Source organism: Panthera pardus, unplaced genomic scaffold (assembly GCF_024362965.1).
Source record: "Panthera pardus isolate Hobbes unplaced genomic scaffold, ASM2436296v1 HiC_scaffold_22, whole genome shotgun sequence".
In the NCBI taxonomy this organism is placed as follows: domain Eukaryota; kingdom Metazoa; phylum Chordata; class Mammalia; order Carnivora; family Felidae; genus Panthera; species Panthera pardus.
This window is the reverse complement of record NW_026526788.1, coordinates 2,475,874-2,502,439: the sequence shown is the minus strand read 5'-3', so window position 1 is coordinate 2,502,439 and position 26,566 is coordinate 2,475,874. Positions and strand designations below refer to the sequence as shown.

At 44.6% G+C, this 26,566-nt stretch overlaps 2 protein-coding genes and 1 long non-coding RNA gene across 5 annotated transcripts in view; 1 reads left to right on the top strand and 2 right to left on the bottom strand.

Moving 5' to 3' along the window:
• The window catches only part of EGLN1 (egl-9 family hypoxia inducible factor 1), a 57,482-nt gene extending 52,307 nt beyond the window's left edge, over positions 1–5,175 (top strand). For 2 of the 3 annotated variants that reach the window (XM_019419020.2, XM_019419018.2), the window contains 2 exons: positions 1,047–1,114; positions 2,699–5,175. In XM_019419020.2, coding sequence (XP_019274565.2) covers positions 1,047–1,114; positions 2,699–2,763 — 133 coding nt within the window. In that variant the 3' untranslated portion in view covers positions 2,764–5,175. The remainder of the gene's footprint in view (positions 1–1,046; positions 1,115–2,698) is intronic. The other variant, XM_019419019.2, reaches the window with a different exon arrangement.
• On the bottom strand, positions 2,858–12,704 carry LOC128779091 (uncharacterized). The gene is made up of 3 exons (XR_008425021.1): positions 12,456–12,704; positions 9,620–9,712; positions 2,858–3,909 (listed from the first exon to the last, which is right to left on the bottom strand). It is a non-coding gene; the product is annotated as an uncharacterized LOC128779091 (long non-coding RNA).
• Positions 12,705–13,618: 914 nt separating this feature from the next.
• SPRTN (SprT-like N-terminal domain) lies at positions 13,619–26,521 on the bottom strand. The gene is made up of 5 exons (XM_019419022.2): positions 25,880–26,521; positions 24,276–24,375; positions 19,872–20,000; positions 16,294–16,555; positions 13,619–15,197 (listed from the first exon to the last, which is right to left on the bottom strand). Exons 1-5 carry the CDS (start codon positions 26,098–26,100, stop codon positions 14,449–14,451), a joined length of 1,461 nt encoding a protein of 486 aa, XP_019274567.1. The 5' UTR covers positions 26,101–26,521; the 3' UTR covers positions 13,619–14,448.
• Positions 26,522–26,566: the final 45 nt, after the last annotated feature.

The following is a 26,566-nucleotide window of genomic DNA, read 5'->3' as shown; positions in this document are numbered from 1 at the left end:
AGGCTACATGGTTAGAAGGGTGCTGGAGCTCTGGAAGGAGCAGAATCTGGAAGTCAGGAGGCCTCATTTTGACCTCCTTGTTGTCACTCAGCAGCTGAGTGATCTGTGAGCCTCACTTTGCCCAGTTGTCCAGACTCCCAGACTCTGACTCTCCTCTGCCTTTGACTCCTTCCTTGAGACGCCTACACGATTCAGTTCTCATTCAGTTCACATTCACGGGCTCTTCATTCGATCCGTGTTGCTCCCCCACCAGGGAGCCCTGGCCAGAATCTGCATGATGGTTTCACTGTTGTGTTCTAAGGAATTACCATGTATAGGGTGTTTTTACTTCCTGTGTGTGTGTGTGCACTTTCCCCATTATTGGTACCAGAAGCTGTAACTGTGCTCTGTAGTATTTGGTAAACCAGAGATTCTTCCTTTATTTGTGGAATGAGCTCTTCCAATTAAGTGAAGTTTTCAGAGGAATGGAGTTTAGCTAAATAAACTTGAAATGTTACAACAGAGTGTAATTGTTTTGGTAAAAATCCTGAAAACTCTTAGCATAATTTGAAGTCTTTCTTGATGGCTCCAGGTTATAAACTTGTAAACGTCCCTCAGTCTTTGCGGTAATTCAGCGACGTCCTCAGAAGCGCTTCAAACTGTTAGCCCTCCTCCTCTCCACAGGACCCCAGGCCTGGGGTTCTGTTCTGCGGAACTTAATGCTATTGATAGTGTGCTTTTTCTGTAATAGCCAGTTCTTTTACCTTCTTATTGTCTGTTTCCGATCTACTGTGGGCTTGCAAAACAGATAATCAAGCAGGTTAAGTAGGTGGTAAGAACATCATAAAAACTCATCAACTTGGCAACATCACTGTTAGGTGCTCTTGCCCTCTGCTATACTCTTGAGCATTGAGCTTCCTGGAGAGGTGGGTTGTTATCCTCTGAGATCATTCAACTTAGGCATTACTTTGGCATTACACGTTTTAATAGGCTGTTGGAAGAGCTTACCACTTTTTTTCTTCCCCCCGGTGTGATCATTCTTAACCCTATTCTAAATTTTCTTGTAGGTACGCAATAACTGTTTGGTATTTTGATGCAGATGAGAGAGCGCGAGCTAAAGTAAAATATCTAACAGGTAAACATTATTTGGGGCCAGGGTCTACCGCAGGGAAAGCGCCCGCAGTCAGGCGGTGCTGTCCGTGAGTGTGAGCGCAGACACAGCCTTTATTAATTCCACAAAGACTTGCTCCTTATTTCTGTCAGATTCCTTAATTCCCTTAGGTAAAAGAGGACTTCTCTGAAGCTCTCTTCATTGTTACCATTAACCAACAAAATTATTCAAAGATTAGGAAAGTTTGAGGCAAGAAACCTTCGGAAAATTACTCAAACACAAGCTGAGTTTTTCTGTGATTATATCCCTTTCAATCGCAGGCTGCCAAACACTTCTGATAACTGCCATCTGGCTTCCTCTCATGCTCCTTTTAGCAGGAAGTTCATAAGTATGCTTTCCTTTTTATTTTTTACTTTTTTTTTTAAAGTGTATTTATTTATTTTGAGAGAGAGAGAGAGAGAGAGAGAGAGAGAGAGAATCCCAAGTAGGCTCCGCACTGTTAGCGCAGAGCCCGACACGGGGCTCCAACCCACAAACAATGAGATCATGACCTGAGCCGAAACCAAGAGCTGGATGCTTAACCGACTGAGCCATCCAGGCGCCCAGTACCCTTTCCTTTTTAAAAGTACATGCTCTAACGAATACGTAAAGAATCCAGGTTTTCCACATTGAATGTGAATTTGTGAAGAACATTAATACAAAGGAGATGAATTGAAATGCTTGAAACCATTAAGTGAGGCGTGCTGAGTCTGTACCTGCCGGTGGTGTCCATGGACCAAACACACTTGCACCAGATCTGAAGATCCTTCGGTGTGCTGGCCTCCCCCGCCGTCCCCTACCATGGACTCTCTGCCAGGAGAAGTGGGTCTTACTTTTCTAACAGATGGACCACTTCCTTCTTTAACCCTACCCTAGATCTCCAAAGGCTGCTCAGTGCTCACATTACTGATTAGCTGTATTTTCATGAGCCGTCGATAATCCCACATCAGCCTTTTTATAAAACTATAAAATTGGGGGCGCCTGGGTGGCTCAGTTGGTTAAGCGTCTGAGTTTGACTCAGCTCATGATCTCATAACTTCTGAGTTCAAGCCCCGTATCAGGCTCTGTGCTGACACCTCAGAGCCTGGAATCTGCTTCGGATTCTGTGTCTCCTCCTCTCTCTCTGCCCCTCCCCTGCTCACACTCTGTCTCTCTCTCAAAGATAAATAAAACATTAAAAAAAATTTTTTTTAACCCTATAATTGGATGTTTGTGCTTTTAAGTTCTTATTTGTGGCAGAACCCTAGTGGTGAGCTTTCAGTGACAACACACTGCTATTTTGTAGCAATTCACATTGCTTTTGAAGTGAAAAGGAGATAAAATCATGATCGCTGTAGAGAATGGCTTTTCCTTTTGAAGGTTTACTAGTTCAGAGTGATGCATCAGTTACAACAGTGCTGCCGGTAGATTTTAACAGTGAGTGTGTGATCGTTTTCAGGGGATGTATGTTTGCAAAGCTGAGGCATGGTGCACACTGTTAGCTCAGTGGGAAGCAGTAACAGAAGCTATCTGGTGCTTAATGAATGAATAATAATTGTTGTGTTTTTTTGTTTTTTTTTTGCCTTGCAGGCGAAAAAGGTGTGAGGGTTGAACTCAATAAGCCTTCTGATTCAATCAGTAAAGACGTCTTATAGAGCCTTTGATCCAGCAATACCCCCCTTCACCTACAGTAATTGTTGGCGCGATTTGTTAACTTGTGAATGCAAATAAGTGGGATAAAGACAAATAGACAACCAGTTGGCATTTTAATAAGGAAACAGAAACAACTTCTTTGTGTTGCATCAGAAGGAAGATCTGGACTGCGTGACTTTGTACTGCACGATCGACTCCAAACCTGTGATTGCTAATGGGAAGAGTATAAGCCACCAGCTGACAATGGTATTGACATCTGGACATGAAATAAGTGCCCTCGGTAGAATTTTTTCATTCTTAATATTTTGCCAGATCTGTCATCTAGATGAGTTCATTTCATCGCTCCCTTTTTTATATAGTCAAGTTTGAATTTGAAGTAATTTTTGTATGATCAGGTACAATATATCAAAACTGAATTGAGAAAAAATTACAGTATTATTCCCCAAAATAGCATCGATCTATTTTTGTAAACTTCTTCGTACTATTAAATTTTGCCCTAAAAGACCTCTCATAATGATTGTTGCCAGTGACTGATGATTCCTTTCATTTTCTTTTTACCTAACGTAAGAAAAGGAGCACTTTACTCACCAACTAAAAAATCAGATTGTTTTGTAGTCCCGTCTTGTACACTAATTTGAACTCTTAAAAATTGCTGCTGTCGTTTTTTTGACATTGTTAGTGGAACATAACAGTACAAACCATCACCATTTACTACTACAAATAACTTTCAGTTCACATTTTATAAGAAAAAATACCCAGAAGGCTTTATTTTTTAAGTTAGAATTTTTACAAGACTAAAGTGACTGGCACTAAATGAACTTGATCTGCCCTCCGCATCAAGTTCCCGAGATAAAGGGCTTTCTCACGCTTTCAGGTATATTCTGTAGACGTAGAAGGTAACGTCCCCTTCCTAAGAGCTCTCCTTCCCAGCCAGTCAGTCGTACTTCCAATTTTGCTGTTATGTTTTCCTCCTCCTGCGACCCATGTGATGTGCAGATCAGAACCTTGCTTCTGTTGGATGGTGTCGGGGCGGGGGCGGGCGGACAGAGCGCCAGGGCTGAGCCGAGGTAGCGCAGACCAGTGCCGAGGCAGGTATTCCCTAGGCGTGATACCCGCCTCCTTGTCAGTACTGAAAGGTGTGTGTTTAGCTTAAAAAAACAAAAGAAGTGGAAAACCAGATGATTTTTTCTGTTTTATGATTTTTCTTTTACTTTTCAGAAGAAGAGGGAATATTACAGTATCACACAAGGCCTCCCAGACTTCTGTTTTTGATATATGAACTGGGATGGATACATAAGACTTCATTTTCCTGGGCTAGTCTTTAGCAGAGCCCAGAGGGTGGTATCCGTATTTAACGTGAATTAGGGTCTAGACCTTGCCCACTTCAGTTTTCTATCTCTGTCCTTAATCTTTGCCAAAATGTGTGTACAGAAATATTTCTGTATATTTCAACTTATGACAGTTTTAGTATCTGTATAGTTTGTATTCAATTAGAGACCTTTTCTATGGAAAGCTCAGTAATTTTTATTAAAAGATTGCTATTCATGTAAAACATGAAAAAAAAAATCTAGTGAGACCAACAGTGTGGACTTAGGGTGGGGTTAAATATTCAGTATCGTGATCTCACTTAGAACTTGCAGGAGAAAATTAGAGCTTATGGTTGTTTTTCCTTGCCCGTGTTCAGTTTTGTTCCACTTCCTCTCTCTGTTCCAGATAATGCAATGTAACATCTCTCTAGTAAGTGCCTCTGCCAGCCGGACCTGGGAGAGCAAGCTGTCTTTGCCATCTGGTCTGCGTGCGGCACGCTGCACTCGGCCTTGACTCAGAAACGCTGTCATGTTTAGGTCTAGTGGAGACTGTTCTGTTGATGGGGGGAGGGGGGGTTGTGTGATTGTCAGGGTGGGAGCCCCTGTGTCATTCACATGTGTGTCTCTGCAGTTGTGCAAAGTGTCAGATTCTACTCTATGTGGGTTGTGCTTTCCAGGCAGGTCTTGACATTTGTACTTTTCGGAAAATTTTATCTAATTCCTTGGAGATCATTGTGAAAGGATCAAGGAATCCAGGAGAGCCATTTCTTTAATATCCATTTAAAACCTGTTCGTTTCATGTTAGCGGGACCGTTAACTTGTCACCAAACAGGACTCTGTTTAAGACAAAATTTAAAACTACTTGTGGCCTATATATGTTTAATCCTAGTTAAAGACAAAGCTTCTAATGCTGTTTTTCATTGAATACATTAACTGGCTGTAAAACACAGACCTTTATCAACAGCAGGCAAAGAATTTCAGGATTCATATACAGATAGACGGGAAAGTCATGTAATTTGAAAAGCAGTGTTCCGTTACGAAAGAGCTCTCAAGTTGCTTGTAAAGCTAATCTAATTAAAAAGATGTATAAATGTTCTTGAAAAATTATGGTTGTTATTTCCAGCTGTCTTTTTTTTTCTTTTGGTTTTTAAATCTTTTATCCTACACGGACAGTCTTAATGGGCCCTTCTATCAGATAATGTGCTTTTCTATCACACATCTCTGGCTCAGTCCAGAATGTCTGGGATGACTTTTTATAAATGATAATGAGGGAAAGAGAGACAACAGTAAACACAGGAGTCTAACAATCCTAGAGACGTCCTGGGGGTGATTGGCCTGTCCATGGGATCCATGAGCTCTCCGTTTGGATTCTCAGCAATTGGATTCTTGCCCTTTCAATAGAATTTTTAAAACTACCCTAACACCAGGGCTGCTGAGCATATCTGTATCACCCACTCCGCAACAAACAAGAAGGGGCATCAGGCATAGATCTATAATTGTCACAGGTGTCCTATCTATGTGTGCACAAAAGTTTACTTTGTGTGGTCGTGGACTAAAATATAAGAGCTCTTGTCATGTGAGATCAATAGACACGTTCCTTTATCTCTTATCTAAGAAACTTTTAGTGTGGTGTTCTCGTTATTTTCCAGCCTCTCTCTTGGGGCATTTGGATAACTGTACTGAAATAAAGCTGGGTGGATGAAAGGAGAGGGCAGATGAGTCCGAGACGAAGACTAATTAAATTAGGTAGTGTTGTGAAAAGAGCACAGGACTGACAAATCTCTCTTCAGTTCTGGCCCAGGAACTTAATTATGTGATCGCTGGGGACTTCTTCATCTGAAAATAAACACAGTAGCTCCGGACCTGCAGAGCTGTGTGAGACCTAATGAAGTACAGATTATTTCCCAAGGTGCACATGGCCCAAGGATGGAGCACTCCGCTGTGGCTGTAGACTCCGATGGTCAGTATTTGTACCGTACATTTAATAATGGACTTGTAGACTGGAGTTTCTCTGTTAGTTTATAACCACTCAGGAGTAAATGCCCAGTCTCCACTACCACATCTGAAGTCAGGAATATGTTCCCCAAATTCTGCTGTTGGTTTTAATGCATATTCTTTTCCTGATCCACCAGCAAGTAAATTTCACTTGAAATAGGGCAAGTGCCCAAGGATAAACCGTTGGACCAGTGATGTGGGTGAAGGGCCTGGCCTCACGAGCTGGAAAAAGTTTTGTAAGGAGAAAACAAGAAGAAACCACTTCCCAAGACAGGTGGAGCCCTAACAGCTGCCAGCAGCCAAAGCGCCTTCTATCGAACGGGTGATCTTTTAACTCTGAACAAGGTGTAAAGTTTATTAGATAGGGCGTTACTGGATCAGGTCTTTTCATTGGGATTAGGACCTGTCCTGCCAAAGTTAATTACTGTTATTATTGAGTTCTATAAAATCCCTCTACATTTTTTTCCCTCAGAACCAGCAGAGTAGGCCGAGCAAACCTCATCTCCGTTTAGAATTGCAACAGGATAGCGCAGTGATTGGCTCACAGTCACGGAGCTAGTAAGCGGTAGTGAGCATCGGCTTTCCTTTCCTTGTGTAACTTTTTAAAAATTATTTTTTAAGTAATCTCTGCACCCAGCGTGGGGCTCAAACTCCCAACCCCAAGATCAAAAGTGACATGCTGTACTGACTGAGCTGTCCAGGCGCCCCTGTTTTCATAGTCAAAGCTATACATGTACATGTAGCCAAGTCAACTTGTTCTGTAAGGGTTTTTAAGGAATACAGCCCCTCCTGTTCTTCATCTGAGAATTTAACTCTTACATGACTCTTTGGGTTTAATTAGTGGCCAGAAGAGGTCTAAGTAACATAATCCCATTGCTCCATGTTGGATCTTCAGTGTGAGACCTTACGTACTGACCGGTTCCCCACATGAAAGATAAAAATGTAGGTTCCTGTCCGGCCTCCCTCACCATCCCCGCCAAACATGTACAGCACGCCTCCATATCCCCCCATCTTCCTTTTGTAATTCTGTCGTAACCTAGATCAGGTTGATAGTCAAGACTACTGGTGATATTCAGAGCATGGTTTACACAGAGGAAATTGTGATGACTTTTCTTCCAGTTTTTGCTTTTATCCTGATGTCCTGATTTTTCATACTTTTCCTGTGGCTTCTAGCCTGCAGCAGTCCGGAGCGGCTGTCCTCTCTGCCTGGTAGACAGCCGTCTTCCTGAGGTCTCCTTTCCCCATTGTTCTGGAGACCCCCTCCACCACTCTCTGTTGGGTCTCCTGTTTCCTGGATCCCTTCCTTATCTTCCCCTTTCTCGGCTGATTTCCTCGGTCTGGTGGAGCATGTCCTTCACATGTCTTCCTGGGAAAGAGTATGTGGGTGGTATATTTCCCAAGACCAGTGTCTTTATTTTGCCCTCACGCTTCGTTGGTAACTAGAATGGAGCTTACCATTCGAGTTGGGAAATCATTTTCCTTCAGCGTTTTGAAGGCATTGCCTCACTGGTTTTAGGTTCCAGTGTGGTTGCAGAGAAATCCAAGGCCGTTCCTACTCCTCACTCTTTATATGTAGCCTGCGTGTCCTCTGTGGAAGCTCCTGGAATGATTCTTTGCCTCCGGGTCTCTGTAGTGTTACAGCATGCTTCAGCACGATCCTCTTTCTCAGCCAGTGTAGCAGGCACGCAGACTGTACCTTCACGCCTCACATTTGAGGATGTTTTCTGAAACTATGAGATTATTTCTCCTCTCCGTTGTCTTGCTCTTTCTGGAACTTCTGTTGTCCAGACAGTGTATCGACTGGTTTGTGCATATTACTCTTAGTTACCGTGTGTCTTTGTCCTTTACTTGTTTTACATCTCTTTTCCAGTTACGCCAAGTGAGGATTTGGTGTTAATTTCCAAGAGCTCTCTTTTCTTCTCTTAATGTGTGTGTGTGTGTAGGATACAATAACCTGTTCTATTTAATAGATACAGTATTTAACCTTACTTTGTGTTTAATTTTTCTCGTTCACGTTGTAAGTTTTGCTCAGATGTCATAATTCTTGTGCGTTCATATTTAAGGGGAGGTAGCCGGGCTTCTGGTTTTCCAAGAAATATTGGCAGCTGCCTAAATCTGAATCTCTTTCATAATCTTCCCAAGACCATACAGACAAGGAGAACCAAGTAAGTTCCCTATAACGCATACCTGCAGTGTAAGTGTGAGACACAGACAGAAGTTCAGCTTTCAGGAAAGCAGAGAAATAAGCATCCGAGGCCAGCATCAGGACCCATGTGAAGGCAGAGTCAGGTGGAAACTGTATGATAAGGGGACGAGCGCAAGAGGGGCCGAGCGGTGGCAGTACACGGGGGGGAAAAGGCAGGGACCCCACCACGAGTGATGGAAATACAGTCCCGGCTGATGATGGTTCAACTTAAATGATTTTTTGACTTTACAGGGGTGCAAAAACAATGCACACTCAGTAGAAACTGTACTTCGAATTTTGAATTTGGATCTTTTCCCAGGCCAGCAATACGAGGTACATACTCTCTCATGATGCCGGATGACGGCAGCGGCTTCAGCTCCCGGGCAGCCATGCAATCACAAGGGTCGACAACACACTTCATACCATTCTGCACCCACACAGCCATCTGTTCAGCACAGCATTCAGCCGATTACATGAAACAGTCAACACTTTATTATAAAATAGGCTATGGGGTGCTTGGGTGGCTCAGTCAGCTAAGCATCTGACTTTGGCTCAGGCTGTGATCTCATGGTTTATGAGTTCGAGCCCCAAATTGGGCTCTGCGCTGATGGTACACAGCCTGCTTGGGATTCTCTCTGTCCCTCTCTCTCTGCCCCTTCTCTGCTCTCTCTCTGCCTCAAAAATAAATAAATTTAAAAATTAAATTAAATAGGCTGTGTGTTAGAGGACTCTGCCCAACCACAGGCTAACATAATTGTCCTGAGCCCGTCTAAGGAAGGCTGGGCTGAGCTAGGATGTGGGGTAGGTTAGGTGTATTAAATGCATCTTCAGCTTATGATGGGTTTGTTCCGCTATAACTTGGGGAGGATCTCTGTACTGCTAAATCTGACACCAGTTCACCAGAGCACTGGCCACTGGGTCATCAAGAAGTTTGAAAGTTCATGAGATTGCAGGTGGCTGTTTGGGGAAAGTATTGTTTGTTGGAGGAGGGGCTGGATGGTAAAGTGCAAGAAGGAAGCGGGGGGAGGGGTGGGGGGGTATGGGCAGGGGGAAATCACAGAATCAGAAGAGAACCACCCTCCCAGCTCAAATAGCAAAGTGTTCCCTCTGAGGAATACTGTACCAACAGAACACTCTGGAATCATACCCAGGAAGCCGCACAGACCCCTCATGTCTGCCTAGATAGAGCCAATTTTCTGCAAGTCAAGAGAAAGAATGCCTTTCAAAATGAGCAGAAAAAGGAAGACAACATTTATAAACACTGCCATAGGAAGAAGACAAAATGAGAGTCAATTCCAGCTGATGAAAAGCCCCTCCTCAACCAGAAGGCAGAGAAAACCACAAGAGCCAGGCTGAGTCAAATATCCTTACCCAGGACTTTGCAGAAATTAAACTTCACGCCGGAACTTGAACATTCAAAATGTCAGCACAGAAATGAAACAAAAAAAGAAAACCTTCAACGACCTGTAAAAAAATGAAAAAGACAAAATCATCTCATGATTAAAAGGTGAACAAGGAAGAACAGATTCAGGGAAGGGCAGTGAAGAAAAGTAGGAGAGCAGGCAAGGGTACACAGCAGAAGTTACACAGAGGAAGCACACAAGTGTGTGCATCGTGGGGCGCTCACACAGTGACGAGAACGGACGGGCTACTGATACACAGCCTCCCCTTGTAGATCGAATGGAGGTAACTGGATATCTGGCATTAGGATGCAACTGAACAAGTGTGGGTGGGTCTATCTTCATAAATGAGTTCCCGGAAACCATTTATACCTGTGTAGGTACACACATTTATATACTGGATTTTTTTTTTTTTTGAAGATTTGAAGTAATGTCTCCACCCAACATGGGACTCATCCCTGAGATCAAGAGCTCTACAGACTGAGCCAGCCAGGCGCTCCTCTATTGTTATTTTAAATGTATACCAATACATAAAAAGAATCCTGTGAGGAATCTTGTAAGAACAACAATAAAACAAATACCCTCCCCATTTCTTTCATATAAATGCAGATTTTCATACGTTTCGTTTGTAAGGAATATTTAGTTTGTAAACAGTGCTGCTAACCTGGAATGATTTGCATCTCTTAAGAGTATTCTAGCTTGAAAATGCACAAACTTTGGTTCTTCGGAAAGAGTCCGTGTTCGTGAAGGGATTATTGAAAAAGCACATAAAAACGAACTTGAGAAATGTCTAACTTAACACCACTTAACACCAAGAATCTGAGAGGCTCCTCTTTGTTCTTTTGGACCGCTGATGTAGGGTCAAGCGACATTATATGTGTCCCAGGAGGCTTCCAGACTAATCTATGATACGGAGCAAAGTGCTAGATGTCAGACAGACTCAAAGGAACAGCACTGTAATTTCAGAAATAGTAGGAAAATATAGGTCTTGCCTTGTCTGGAAGGTTTCCTGTTCTGAATTATTACCGTTAGGCCCTATATGTGGGTTCCGGGTGTCTTTCTGGCAGAAGACTGTTCTGTTAGTGTGTCCAGTGAAAGGCGAACTGAAAACAAGGTTGGGGAGGTGAGGGTGCCTTGTGCATCAGCCCTTGTTTGTTTGAACAAGCACACATTCTTGGCCTGCCGTTCCCTTCTCACAGGACTTGAGATCATAACCTGTCCTTTCCTTTCTATGAATCAGAACTGGCAGCTATCATGCCAGTTGCTGGCAAGTTTTCTCCATTTCCTTTGGCTTCACCTTCAGTTTTTCAGATACTGAACTTCCCAGGAGCGCCCCCTGGTGTTCAATAAACGAGCGGTAAATTTGGCAAGGGTAATTCCAGCACAGAAACAAGCCAACGGCAGCTGGTTTCTGTACTACAGTATACAACACTGTGAGCCTTAATGATGATGTGGTTCCAGAGTCATTTAAGAAGAGCCAGTCTTTTGCTCTTCATTTCAAAAGACAGGTGATGATGAAGTATGATACATAACAACATTCTGGGGAAATGTCAGAAAAGCGCTAATTACGTGACGTCCTTTTCTGTTAATTTTAACTCCCTGGGCAATTTAACCCGTAATGATAATTGTCACATTAGAGTTTCACTTCACTAGTCAACAACAACTACAACAAATTGCTAAAAAACCAAGACAAAGAATAACAGGAAACCCTTGCTCTTCAGTAGGAATTAAACTACAGAGAGCTCAGCTTTTTTCTCCAAACAACCCAATGAGAGGAGGTCCTACACGTGCCCCGGGTGCAGGATCCCAGGGAGGTAGCAAGTCTGTAAGAAGATACAGCAGCTATTCCACTTTGACATTGAAATTGACTTAAAAATCCTACGAAGTCCGAAAACATACAAGCTCAGTGCTTCAGGACAATGGGACAGCATGAGATGCTCACTCTTGTGTCTTCCACTTAGATACACATTTATAGTCTAAAAAGCAAGACAGGACTTTCCAGATTTGAAGTCAGGTTTGCTAGATAATGAATAGCCCTGGCTCTAAGAAAACACAGAGTTTTTATAAAGTCTACTCCCCTTCCCCCCAACCCCCCCCGCAACCCATGTCCCCAGAACGAAGGGTGATAGCATTTAAAGGTGGACCCAGAATTTCCAGCTGGTATTAGGGTAGGAAGTTTGCTTTTTTTAAGGGATAAAAAAACGAAACCAACAGAACAGAAAATTGTTATAAATGACTCAGAGTTGGGGGTAACAGAATTCTTAAGGTAACATTTTTTCTCAAAAGTTTTAATGCGAATTGAAGGCTATTTAATTTCCAAATTTAAAAATTAACTTCTCTTTTCTTGCCAGCCAACAGTCTTCCATCATCCCTTAAACCTGACCACCTCTTGATTTTACCAGCTGGCTCTTTCTCGGCCCATCCCTCTCTCATCCCGGCCAGTGCCCTTCCTATGCCCATTGATGTTGCCCCCGGAGAATCCATCTGAACGCTTCTCAAACGTCCTTGACTCTCTGGCTTACAAATCTTTCCAACCCCCCCCCCCCTCCCCGAATCAAAAGATGTATACTCTCAGGGGCCACACGAAGTGGAGAAAGTGACAGACCGGGTCTCCACCCCCGAAACTCTATTCAGCTAGGTCTGTCTGCCGTCCTTCTGCCGTTTTACCCCTCACATCTTAACTCTGTTCATTCGGAACAGCTTACTTCTGCCAGAACAGTGTGGTGGTCTGTCTCCACCGCCTTTCTGGTGCCCCTTCGCTCTGCTCGGCCCTTTCCACCCTTCCTTACCCGGCTAGCTTGACTCACCCTAGAAGACCCAGCTTGGATGTGGTCTCATCCAGGAAACATCCCCCCGAAGTCCTGACGTCCCCACAGCACCCAGCAGAGCACTTTCTGTGTTCAAATTAATCCGCTCTCGTCTCACTCCCCAACCAGGCTGTAAAACTTACAGACATGGGGCATTTTACCTCGTTGCCCCAGAACCTTGTACGGTTTTGAGTCAAAAAAATGCTTACCTGCACATAATTTGCCAAATGAAGAGAAAATGATCCTCTACGCAAGCATATAACGGCATACACGCAACATAATACACATATTTGAAGTCCTTTATCTGTAAATATTAAGTACTATTTTTTAACTTCATACTTAAGAAATATCAAAACTTGTCAACACTTCACCAGACAAGCTAAAATGAAAAGGAATAATAGATGATAGTTAAGGTATTAGCTATTAATAGATAATAGATGGTAATAGATAATAGTTAAGACAGATGGATACCTGAAACGCTTCCATACTGCTGGCCCGAGGGTCCCGTGGCAGCATTTTGTAAAGCGAGACGTACATCTACCCTGCAGTTCCAATCCTGGGTATACGCCCAACAGAAATGAGGAAGCACGTTCTCAGCAGCAGCATTCCTGATAGGCAGCCCCAGATCGGAAAGAACTCCCACGCCCAGCAGCAGCGGAATGGATGAATGAACGCTGGCATATTCATACAAACGCCGCAGAGCAATGAAACAATGAACTTAGGCATCTACACCGGCGGCGGCAGCGAGGACAGTACCTTTATGAAGTTCAAAAACAAGCTCACCCACCCATCTGCGGTGACGGAGATGAAAACCGTGTTACCTTTGGAGGTTGTGGGTTCGGACTTAGGAGTGGGCACCCTTGAGGACACCTCCTGCGGGAACCGCAGCGTTCTCTGACTTGATCTGGGCAGCAGGCGCCCAGGGCCCCCCCCCCGGGGAAGCTCACCCCGCTGTACACTGGGGATCTGGCCCCTTAGGAACACACAGGTCGTGTTGCAACAAAGTCGAGAAAAGGGAGAACCCGTGAACTAAACTCTCGGGAATATGCCAACCGACGTGCTAGAGGCGTCGCCAGAGACAGAAAGTCGGCAGACGAAAGTATCTTCATCTCTTTGCCAGAGGTGGAAAGGAGTATTTCCGAAAAGAATTCTACTTTTCAAAATGCACAAATGGTATTCCTTTTTATTAGAACGATTACAACTTTGGCTTACGGCTCACAATACTGTTTCCAGAGAACGCGCTACCGTGAACACCACCGAGGCAGCTCTGTGACGTTGTACGTTCCAGGTGGGTAGCGCCGGATCCACTCACTCGGCAGCGCGTTGAGAAAACCGCTCAACCCTGGCCTACGAAACTGCAGTAGCTGTTTGTTACTGGCAACATTCTAAAAGAGGTTTATTTTACTGTACTCCTTATGTACTTGAACCTAAAATCTGCTGCCACCTTTCAGTGATGACAGAACTAAAATTCTTTAAAACAGAGAAAATTTACTTCCTGTGAAGACTGAAAAAAAACAAAAACAAACAAAACAAGCCTCTGAGTACCCTGAAACAACTAATATGCTGTGTACCCCAGATTGTGTTTTTTGGTCAGTATGTCTGACATCAGGAAATTAACATCAGTTCTAGGACTGAGTTTTAATGTAACTGAAGAAACGCTCAGTGTAACCAAACACCGGACAGGATTCCTCACGGAGCATTCTGAGGAAGGTGTACAAATAAAAAGATTAACCGCAAGAACACGAATATCTAAAACTTCTACGTGTATACATGCAGAGTAAACTCTGCGCTACGGTATACACAAGGCAGGAGTGAACGGTAGTGCCTTTAAACATAAAATATTTTTCATTATAATCTCATGTGTATATATAAAATAGAACTAGATTCTAACCGACAAATCGGAGTATGTACCAGAACTTCCTGAGGGCCTGACACTAGACGAGTGAGGTAATACAGGTGGCGTGTGACACCCGTCTGTTTTCCGAAGACCTTTTCAACTTTTGCCATCGACGCTAGCGCCTTCAAGGCACCGGTCCAAGTGCTCGTTAATTTGCGACTCTAGGACTTCGTTCCAACAAACAGGACAACTGACCGCTCTGCTCTGACTGGCTGAAGGGCTGGAGCTCTGAGCCGCGGCTGGAGGACGTGAACTCCACTCGGGATCACTTCCACCACGTTGCACTTGCTCTTTCTTGATAAAAAGCTCGTCAGAAACAGACTGGTCTTCTAGCCTGGCTCGTTTACTTGGCAATCTCTCTTCGGGCCCGCTCCCGTCCGGGGCCGCGGTCACAGGTGTCGATTCCGGGGCTTTTAAAGAATTTCTCGGGGCTATCTTAGAGGAGGGGACCCTTCTGTGAGACGTGGAAGAGACGGAGTTTTTAGGGAGGTCGCCGCCTGCCCCGCTTTTTGGTGGAGATCCACTCACGCTTCTGCAGGCCTTCTGGTTGGCGGCTGACACTCTAGGAAAGTAGCTGCTTACGACATTTTGGCGACTGGCAGCAAGAACAGGGGCGACGAGAGAGGTTTTTTTGCTTGGACCATTCTGTTCGGAGTTCACCTCCATTTTAGAATTAGGTCTCAGAGCTGTTGCTGAGCAGTCTTGACTTAAAAGATCTTGGGTTTTATTGACGGCATGTGAAGTGACAAATCTCCCGGACAAAGGCGAATTGCTCGCGTCTCCCAGGACGTATCCTTTCCCACTGAAAGGGATCAACAGCTGGGTCTCACCTCTGTTGGGCTGATCTGCAAAAGAAAGCAGAGGTTTTCCTGACTCGAGATCAACACGGTAACAAATGTCGAGCTAATGGACAGGTTTTTTTTTTTTCAAAATGAAGAAATACGGTTTTATTCTGTAACTTCGGTCCCCGCACTAACTACTTATTCGTCGGGAGGGGGACGATCTGCAGCGGTCAGGGGGCGCTGGTGGGGCAAAGGCCAGAAAACAACATCCTCTCCTATTTAGATCAGGGGTTCTACCATCCGAGGGCCACTAGCGAAGGCACTTGGACCTTGAAAATCGCATAGCGGTCTTGCGGTTCCGCCCCAGGGGGAAAAGTCTGCTCCCACATGCTTCGCTTTCCTCCGGCTCGCACAAAATGAGGATGCGTCATCTCCCCACGGACGTTCTCCAGCGCCTCCGCTCACTTTACGTTTCGGATTCGGGAAGGGCAGCTTACTACGTTCCTGCATCCAATCAGCAACTCGCCAAGGGAAGAAGCATTAACTCAGCGACCTGGTTCCCTCTTCAAGAGGCAGTGACTCTGAACTTCATAGGAAACGGATAAATCTTGCAGATGAAGGACCAGCACATACATGTCATATCCTTTTCCCATTCTCCCAATGAAAACACGTCCATCCACAGAAGTCACTCGGACAGAATCCAACTGATAGGAAGGGGTGGAGTCAGGACTGATTCCGGGCATTGTTATTTGAATCCCTGTTTTTATTTTGACAATCTTTTTGCCTTCTGTTTCCCAGTGACTCAGTGAGCCCAGACCGGGAAAGGGACTTTAGTCTCTAATATGGCCAGTGCAAACCATTTCTCCCTTAGCTCCCCTCCATACAGAGCAGCGTGAGTCACACTGGCAAAGGGACTTTTTAGTCTCTGATATGGCCAGTGCAAACTATTTCTACCTTAACTCCCCTCCATACAGAGCAGCGTACGTTTTTCTACCACCATTTCAGAAAAAAACGTGATCTTTTGAGGTCCACACTCACAAACATCTACACCAGCAACAATCCTTAAGCTCATCTAAACACCGCTCCTCCCCAGGCCGGGGCTGGCTTTTTGGGCCATCAGCCGCGGTCTCGGCAGAGGCAGAAGGACAGACAGAAGTACCTTTCTTTTCGGCCGCCGGCTGCCTTCCTGGTTTTGTCTTCCCCTTGCCTTTCCGGGCGTAGTTCTCCGGCTCCTTGATCTTCACGTAGGTGCCACCACACTTCTGCTGGTGCTCTGCCCACCAGTAGTCGTGAGCGGACGGCGCCCTGTTGGTGGCGCGTTTGACGTAGCCATAGTAGGGCTTCTTGTGCCGACACGGCCCGTCACAGCGCCACCAGTGTCGCCGGTACTCATCCACCTCGTCGTGGAACGTGTGGTACACCTGCGCGGACAGAACGCGGTAGGCGTTAGGGGGGCAGGTTAACGATTTCCAGAAAATACACGGGCAGCCTTTTCTCGGTTTCAACCTGGCAGCTTCCGAGGGCTCTCTGCAGGGATACCCGGGGGAAGGTGGCAACTAGATTTAGCTTCTGTTCGAAATTTCACGTTAATGGAAGGGCAGCAGTTCATACTCCAGGAACTGTGTAAAGATAGAAAACCACGAGACTGGAAGACAAAAGAAAATATTTTCTGACTCGCCAAAAGCTCTATCACATGCTAGAAGTTTTACTGACCAAATCGTAAAACGATCAAATATTTGGATAAAGACAAAACTGTGCATAGTGCCATGATAAGGAAGAACTGTTGCCACTGCTCAGTGGCAACTTTGTCCTCAGAGGTGACAGAACCATAGGGTCCTGGACCACCTGCTGCAAATTCTCGACCCCTGCCACCCAGCACCCTGCGCTGTCCCGGCCTCTGCCACACCCGCTATCCACAGCCCTGCAGCTCTTTGCTCCGGTCTCTGTAACGAGCCTCATGGGGCAGCATTTTATCTGGTTAAGGCAAAGGCTCCCCAGGATCGTTTTCATCTTTGTTCCCCTAGTGGCTAACTTAGGCTCCGGCACAGTGAGTACCTGCTTGCTGCCTGGGTGAGTGGAAAGCTTCACTCCTTGACTCAAATAAAATTCTCTGCGAATGTGCTTTTTGATCCTTACATGAGATCCTTTCGTTTCACCTTCTACATGGAACCTTACTCAGAACCCAAGCAGAGGACAGATCAAAGAGGTCTGAAAGGAAAGTTAGCCCTACCACCTTGGGGGCCTGGAGGATAGCAGGGCACCATTTAAAAACCGATAATCTGGGGCGCCTGGGTGGCTCAGTCAGTTAAGTGTCTGACTTCGGCTCAGGTCGTGATCTCAGAGTTCGTGAGTTCGAGCCCCGCGTCGGGCTCTGTGGTGACAGCTCAGAGCCTGGAGCCTGCTTCGGATTCTGTGTCTCCCTCTCTCTCTGCCCTCCCCCATTTGTACTCTGTCTCTCTCAAAAATAAATAAACATTAAAAAAATTTTTTTAAAAACAACAACAAAACCCCAGAAAGTGTCTTTTAAAAAAATAAATAAAAAATAAAAGCGGGTAATCCTAAATAACCCTGAGTACCTTTTTCTTCTCTCTTCTCAGTGGAATGTTACTATTGTACAAGATAAGGAGCATCTGTAGATGAGACTTTTTTATTTTAATTTTTAAGTAATCTCCACACCCAACGTGGGGCTTGAACTCACAACTTCAGGATCAAGAGTGGCATACTCTACCGACTGAGCCAGCCAGGCGCCCCAATGAGACTTTTCTTAACCAGAGACTGAACTTTCTAATAAATTCCCCTAAGGGAATGTGAAGCCTTCCATAACTCTACACCTAGTTTTATAGCACCTCTCCATCCTAAGCAAAAATCTCGTATCACTTGGCAAGCGTATCAGTAACGCACGGTATATGAGGCACAGAAGGAACTGGAGGGCAGAGGTTTAGGGGCAAAGAGATCTGGAACGCCCGGCCGCTTCTTCGCTTCATTTCTTGGCCAAAAAGATCAGGGAGTGGGATCTGTTTTGCTTCCAAGTCCTGTAACTCCTCCTCCAGCATGGGGATGTGACTTCTTTAACGACGTAGTCACTAAAATAAAATTGTGAAACTGGATGCCCTGTGGAGTTTGTTATAACAGGATGTAACCTGTAAAAGCAAGGGGTGTCCACTCAATAAAACCTCCTAAATGAAAACACACAGACGGCCGAGATAAAAGAATAGATGCTCTTTTTCCAAGGGAACAAGAGGAAGTATACCGGGACTTTGCTTAAAGTGAAAACACCAGTGAGGAAACTAAAAGCCTTTTGTACTGTACTAGCAGCTCCATACTTCTTCTGCTAATTTGGATTTGATGGGACTGATTTTTAATGCAAGCTACTTTCTTGATGTTGAAGGAACTCTATGCGATAATGAAAAGAGCTCTGGAGAAAATGAAAACCAATAGCTAGAAAAAAACACACACAGAAGGTGAACATTTCCATTTTCCACCACACTGGTCTTTACCGCCCTTTAAAGGCAGGAAATAACCAAACACACCAAAGAATTTAATCTTTGTAGGAACTAAGATTCTATTTGTTCAGTCCAATTCGGTATTTGTTAAGGCCCCGTCGGGGCACTGCATTACACACCTTATACAGAGGTCTACAGAGAAACAAGAGCTACCCGGTGTTCAGAGGTTTGAGAGCAGAATAAAATATTATAAAAGGTACAAGAGCTGCTGAGGACATTCAAAGGAGGGAGAAGGTCTAGCCCACTGCAAAGATGAAGTGCATTTGACAGAAAACAGAGGAAATGGCCTATTTTAGGAAGAGGATGTAGGAGGAGAGGCACAGGGGGTGGAAAGTTCACTTCGAAACAAGATAGTACAGGGGCATCTGGGTGGCTCAGTCGGCTAAGTGTCTGACTTCAGCTCAAGTCACGATCTCACGGTTTGTGGGTTCGAGCCCCATGTCGGGCTCTGTGCTGACAGCTCAGAGCCTGGAGCCTGGTTCGGATTCTGTGTCTCCCTCTCTCTCTCCCCCACCCCTGCTTGTGCTCTCTCTCTCTCTCTAAAATAAATAAACATTCAAAATAATTTAAAAAAAAAAACTAAAAAGACATTACGGTCACTTGATAAAATGCATCAGTAATAAAAACAACTGGTATTTAACGTGTGCTCAAACCAGGCTACGACGTTTTGTATTTTCTCCTCTGATCCCCCCCAAGGACCCGCAGATGAGTTCGTGCTGCCCGGGAGTACGCGGGGGTGCAGAGAAGTTAGGGAGGAGGCCTCACAGTTAACCATCCACAGAGCCAGCATCTCAACCCAAGCAGTCAGGACTCCTCACACTTTTTTGACCCCAGGCTCTGCTTCCTACAATATTATGCAGAAAGAGGAATCAAGGAAGACTTTCAGTGAGTGTAACGACACATGAAATGACAGAGCACAGGAACGATCGGAGGAGGAGGCCGTAATCCGGAAAACGAAGTTAACAAAGAGACAAATGTCATAACCCAGAGGTACCGCGGGCCTGCGGTAACCACGCACAACATGTCACACCAGATGTGCCGCGAGGCAACAGCAAGGGTGCTACTGTGAGGCCCAAACAAGCCAGTCAGCTTCTCTCGGCCTGTCTTACCACCCACCGTGGAAAATCCTCAAAGTCGGTACTCGTTTCCACCCTGTTGTCTATTTTCAGTGAAGCCCCAGGAAGTACAGAGTAACTAACGACTAAAAATCATAAACGTGCGCGGCTTTACACACCGTTATGTTGGCTCCGGTCAGGCGATTGATGCGATGCATATGTTTGCAGAACTCTGGGCCGTGCCCTTCCCGGTCTTTATCGTTATTAGTGACAAATAGATAGGCGTGGATCATTTCATGCAAGAGGGTCTGAAACAGAAACATACAAATGCATTTGTTAGGGCGCTTTTGAAGAGAGAAATGCATTTTCCTTCTCTACCTGGGGACCTAACTTCCCTTGGATCACAGGCTCCTTTCAGAAACTGTTAAGTCTTGAACCATTTTGCTAGAAAAATTACGTACACATACATTCACAAAACTCAGCGCATGATATCTGAAGTTCTGCAGATCCCAGGTCAAGGACTCCTGTCGCAGGAAAGCCCTTTTAATTCTTACTCAGAATCCAAAAGGAAAGATCAATGAGCTCAACTACATAAGAACTTTAAAATTCCGCATGGGGGAGAAAGCGGCATTGAGTGAAAAGACAAATTCAGAACAACGTGCAGTGCCTCTCACGGGCTACTAATTCTTCAAATATAAGACCGACTGAAGTCAACAGGAAAATGACCTAAAATCCAATTTTTAAGTGGGCAAAGGTTATAGATGGCTCACAGAAAAACGTAAATGACCCATAAACATGAAAAGAAATGTTGGACTTCATTTATAAAAATAATTACAAATTCATGCTACCTCTCGCTTATCTAAAGGAGTAAATTCCCGAAGTTTGACCCCATTAGTAAAGCTAAGGGAAGCAAATGTTCCCAGCTGTCTCTGGCAGGAGGTGCAAGATGGTATAAACCCCCACGGAAGAGAATTTGGTAAATCTCACAAAATGACAAAAGCATTTATCCCTTGACCCAGCAATACCTAGGCTAATAGGAAAGGTCATAGGTGCAAGGTATTTTCATTGTGGCATTGTTTATGGTAGCAAAACAATGCAAGTAAGTGTCTAGCAATAGAGAGCTGGTTGAATGAACTATGGAAAATCCTTACAAAATTCTATAGAGTTAAAAAAAAATGAAAAAGATCTCTGAAATCATTTGGAGGAACCTACAGAGTACATGGTTTTAATGAAAAAGGCGAAAAGCAGAAGACAGTACACAGTATATCGTGTAAGAAGTCTGTTATGTGATCAGGAGAGGGAATAAGAATGGACATAAATATTTGCAAAACAACAATAAAAGAAAAAAGAAACTAATGGCAAGAGTATCATACAGTAATTGGGGAGTTCTGGATACAGGGATGGGGTGGGACATTTCTCTGTGTACAGCTTTCCAGAGTTTGGGGATTTCTGAATATGTAAAATTTTAAAACACACAAACAAACACTAAAACCTACTGCTCTGGTGAATAGCATCTGAAGGGAAATCCTGTGACTGGCCCAGATTTCGTCTGAGTTTGTACTTAGAGAAATTCCAAAAATCTCTGACTTAAAACAACACCATCACCACGCTCCTGCTCATTCCCACACCACGAATGCAGACGTATAGGTGCAGAATTAAAAGTATTTAAAGCTGCTGTTTCATAATTGGTCCTAAAAAATATGAAGACGTTTTTTAAAAAGTGAAAGTCATACAGGTCTTCAAGAACAAACCTTGTTCATAATTTTTATAAAAAGAATTCCTGCCAGAAGAACCAGATTGCCATTAATGAATTGTAGGCTTATCAAATTATGCCGAACAGAGAAATGGGTGTGTCAAGCACTGTAACTTGGTCATTGTGAAAACACCCCTTTTACAACGATCGACTCTGTATCTCTGAAAATGAACTTAATCTTTTCAAGTAAATGCCACTCTAGTAGGACTCAAATTCAAAGGGCATTCCACATTTCAATTTTGTCCAACATTCTAAAGTAATGATCAGTAACTATTCTTACAAAGGAGGAATAAATTTAGATCCCTAATTTGGGGTTCAACGGAAACATCCTGAAAGCGGCACACGGCACCACACTGAACGTTTCTATTTTTATGTATTTTCTATTTTCCACATTTAGGCTAGATTCAAGGTTCTACTCAACACGGTCCCAAAACACCTCTATTTCCCACCACTGGGTTCTCTACCTGGCCAAAAGCAACTACTTCTAGTCCTCAATATGCCCTGAGATTCACGCCTCAATTTTGCTCACAGCATCCTATTCCTTCTGCCAAGAGTAGTTTTCCTGTACCATCTCTACTTGTCAGAATCCGATCTGTCCTATGAGGCTCAGCTCCACGTTTTCATTTGCAGCAGGAGCAATTACACAGCGGTAGTGATGAGGGGACAGGACAAGAGTTTTAGGGCCAGGGAAACTAGAGCCTACCACAAGGGTTTGTCACTTATGATGCACAAGACCTTGGACAAGTTACAACTTGCTGCTCGTTGCTAAAATGGGGATATCCTAATCTTGCGGGGCTACGGGAAAGGCACACACTGGATTAGCTATTGACTAGATGAACACTAGTCCAAAATCTGGCATATAATACGTGCTCAATAAAGAGTGAGAGGCAGGAGTGGTGATGTTAGGTAGTAATAAAATACACGCGTATGAAGCTTTTCTTCTCTGTCCTCAACCAGACTCAGTCCTTTCCTTTCCTGAATCCTATTCATTATAATATGGGTCGCTACTTTATGTACAGGCCAGAGTCACACTGTTCCTCCGTGGGCCTTCTTACAGTGATCCGATATTGTAACTTTCTGCCAATAGCAAATGCTCACTTGACAGCACTACCACACATTTTCCATTCTCTTCTTGCCTGTTACTTTAAAAAAATTTTTTTTGTAATGTTTATTTGCTTTTGAGAGAAAGAAAGAGAGAGAGAGAGAGAGACAGAGAGACAGAAGAGCGAGTGGGGGAGGGGCAGAAAGAGGGAGACACAGAATCCGAAGCAGGCTCTAGGCTTTGAGCTGTCAGCACAGAGCCCAAAGTGGGGCTTGAACTCACAGACTGAGATCATGACCTGAGCTGCAATCAGACGCTTAACCGACTGAGCCACCCAGGCGCCCTCATCGCCCATTACCTTTAAAAAGAACACTGTTCGTGTGTTTACTTAATCATTTACACAATAAATATTCATTATGCAACTACTACTCTAATTAGGGCTCCTCAGAAGGTTGATTTGGTTAATTATGTTCAACTTTTTTGTTTTATGTCTACAGTTTTTTTTTCCGCTTATTCACTGAGTTACCAAGAGTGTTGTGTTTAACATCTGCAACTATGATTATGGGTCGATTATTTCTCTTTTTGCTTCTACTAATTTATGCTTCATGTAGTTTAAAGCTGCATTATTACTGTTAGAATCATTATGTGTTTTTATTTAATAGATTATTTTACCATTATAAAACGTGAACCTTTTTTTCTAGTAAAACTTCTTCCCTTAAAACCTTTAGTTTGCTACAATAGCTTTCTGTTAGGGTTTTGGATGATATACTTTTTCTGAACCTTTCACATTTAACGTGTGTGTGACTTTAAGCACACCTCTTTTAATCTAGTATGTCACTCCACGTCTTAAACCAGTGCTTAGTCCGTTTACATTTAATATAATTACTGATATCGTCTTTACACCTACTCTTCTTTTTGGAGGGCTTTGTTCCTTTATTCCTCCTTTCTTTTTTATTAATCAAGTATTCCTGTTGTACCATTTTATGTTTAGTAGCTATTTACTTTTTTTTTTAATTGTAAAAAAAAAACCACAACACAAAATTTAACATCTTAACTATTTTTAAGTGTACAGCTCAAGAGTGTTAAATATATTCACAGTGTTCTGCAACCCATTACCTTTTATTACCCTTAAAAACAGCATCTTTTGTATTTCCAAGCATATTTTAATGTACTTCCCACCCAGCCTCTACCACTCTATCTTCTTTGGTGCCTACGTTTCAAGTTATACAATTGGGGCAAGACAAGTCATACTGGGTATATCTTGAGGAATTTCAGACATCTTCTAAACTCAAACTAACCATAATCTGGGAGCTCCTATGGCTCCATTTTGCTAGTCAAGTGCCCTCACTCATGTGGGCTGGTTCTACCAGCTCAGCTAGATGTTCTGGGAGGACAGCGTCATTGTGGCTGAACAGAGGACAATCAAAATTTGTGTGCCTCAATAGGAAGATATGAGTCCTGATTTTGCTCTGCTTCTTAGTATGTAACTTAAACTAGCTTACTTATGCTCTCTGAACCTTAAATTTCTTCATTTATAAAAATGAGGACAACACACACATTGCACATAAACAAGGTGGCTGTAAAGCTCAAATCCGGTATTATACCTGAAAAACTTTAACTGTGAAGAACCATAAAAATATAAGGTAACCATTATTATTGGCCCTGCAATTAAAGTTGTGAGGAAATAAATTTTTTTTTTTACACGTATAGGTGAATTCACATCAGTCTAAATCAATAATAAGCATTTTTAAATAACTGAGGTAAGAACCAAGTTTATGCAAAGGATACCTCTACAAGATCCTTTCTCGGTCTCAACTTTAAAAGAGGTTCACTGAGCCGGATGGAACACATTCCGCCCCTCCCTTCATAGCTGCATATCCCAGCACACCTGGAAAACAACCACCACAAAAGCATTATTTACCAAATATACACAAAAGAGAAATAGAAATGAAAGAGTAAATCACTTCACACTAGTTCACACCAGGACACCCTCTTTGTCAGGAGATATTTGCACCTCACCCTAGGGAGAAAGAGGTGTGAATGGTAGTGACATTCACTAGTGTCAGTAGTGACAGGCAGTGACTGTCCCTTGGCCTTGCCAGGCTGCAAGAGCCCAAAGAAGATCATCCTCTTCTGCTGCGCCCAGTCTCCTCCCTACAAACTGTAATCGGTTTGCGGTGATTACGGCCAGATCGCCATGAACACGTCTCCAAAGCGGTAACAGAAGCCTCTATGAAGGAGATTTGTTCTTTACACACAGTTTTGTATCATTATCTTAACCTGGCTTACTTAAGGCTGTCGTGTAGCACTTCAAAGACAAGCACATAGAACACAATCCCATCTTAAACTTGTTAGCTCAGTTCATGTGCAGGAATAGATGATTTCAAATTGGGACTTCTCTCCTTGGTGGGAAAGGGATCCTTTTAGAGGCATCCCCTAAGATCCCTTGGGTCCAGCAATATGGAAACGGTCAATCCTGTCCCCCTTCTAACACCTGAGCTCACTACTAAGTGGTGGTGTCTTAACGAGCACGGAAAAGGACAACACTCACCCTTGGGAGGCTTCCCTGTGTCCTCAGCATTCTTTCTTTGGGGCAGACTCGCTTCTACCTCCTGGGTCCCAAAGCACTACCATAAGACAAATCTGGAATGTGCTAATTGATTTTCAAGCGACGGGAGATTCAGAGAAATATCCTTTCGGGACCCCTGGGTGGCTCCCGCTTTCAGTTCCGGTCACGATCTCGGGTCCTTGAGTTCGAGCCCCACCTGGGGCTCCACACTCAGTGTGGAGATTCCCTGCTTGGGATTCTCTCTCCCTCTCCCCCTGCCCACTCCCCCCCCCCCACTCGTGCTCACTCTCTCTCAAAAACAACAAAAAAACCAAAGGAATATCCTTTTCTCTGTGTCCTTTATTTGCTTTTTAAGTTTATTTATTTCGGGAGAGAAAGCGCGTGCGCGCGAACACAGAGAGAGGGAAAGAGAATCCCAAGCAGGCTCCATACTGTCAGCCCAATGGGGGAGGGGGATGCAACTCACCAACCGTGGGATCATGACCTGAGCCAAAACCAAGAGTCAGACACTTAGCTGACTCAGCCACCCAGGCGCCCCTCACTGTGTCCTTTATAAATCAAACTCTTGGCGAGATGGGCCACACAGCTTTCCTCAAGTTGTTGGAGCACGAGAGAGAGAGAGAGAGAGAGAGAGAGAAGGGAAGGGAGAGATACACCAGGAGATGCTGGCCCAAAACAAGACCGACACCGACACTCCCCTCCACCCCCCGCATTTCACAGACCCTGGGACCACTGGGGACGGAGAAAGAGGAGAAGTTCACGGCCGGCGGCTGCAGAAGAGCTGCCAGCCGGTCTCTTTTCCCCAGCGGGGTTCGAGACTCACAGGGTCATTCGCATGCTCCACTTCACCTCGACAGCCTCCAGCTGGCCCCAGAAGAACCGATCGTTGAACTGCACAAACAGGGCCTGCAAATCCGGGGTTGGGTCCACCAACTCCCAGGACGCGTCCACCAGCGACAGGGGCGCCTGGGCCCGGTCGCGCTCCGACACCTGCAAGTTCCACTCCTCCTGAAGCCGTAGTGCCAACACCAGATCCTCATCCATCTCTGCCGGGATCCCAGGCGGCGTTCGCCGGCGTTAAGCGGGCCCCCGGGGGAGGCCGCGACTCCACCTCTCTGAAGCGGCGGCGGCGGCCTGACCCGGCTCCTAGGAGATACCGGCTCTCGGGCTGCTCTCGGGGCCGCCCGCCGATCTCGCGAGAATTCAAGAATAACCGGCTCGAGAACGAGAACTGAATTTGCCCCAAACGCCGAAGCCAAGATTCTGCGGCTTAAAGTAGAGAACTCAGCATGACACCTCTTAGTGGGCTCAAAACGTGGGTTCCCAGGCCTTGGTCTAGAGGAAGGTTTCAAGAAACCGGTTGCCGCCTTTACGCTTCGCGACTAACTTCAAATACCAACGTCACGCTCAGAACATGCGCAGTACCCACGTCTCGCTGCCTCGCCCTCCACTCTCTTCCGCAACAGAGCCTCCGGCGCGTGAGCCCTAGCCGCTGGCGTTTCCGCGCAGG

Bases quoted from the DNA above. Each gene is read 5' to 3' on its own strand.
- SPRTN (XM_019419022.2), bottom strand. From the start codon at position 26,100: ATGGATGAGGATCTGGTGTTGGCACTACGGCTTCAGGAGGAGTGGAAC. The intron at 24,376-25,879 runs GTGAGTCTCGAA...GTTGTTTTCCAG, and splicing joins TGGAGCATGCGAATGACCCT to GTGTGCTGGGATATGCAGCT. The intron at 20,001-24,275 runs GTATCCTTTGCA...TTTCTGTTTCAG, and splicing joins CGAGAAAGGATCTTGTAGAG to ACCCTCTTGCATGAAATGAT.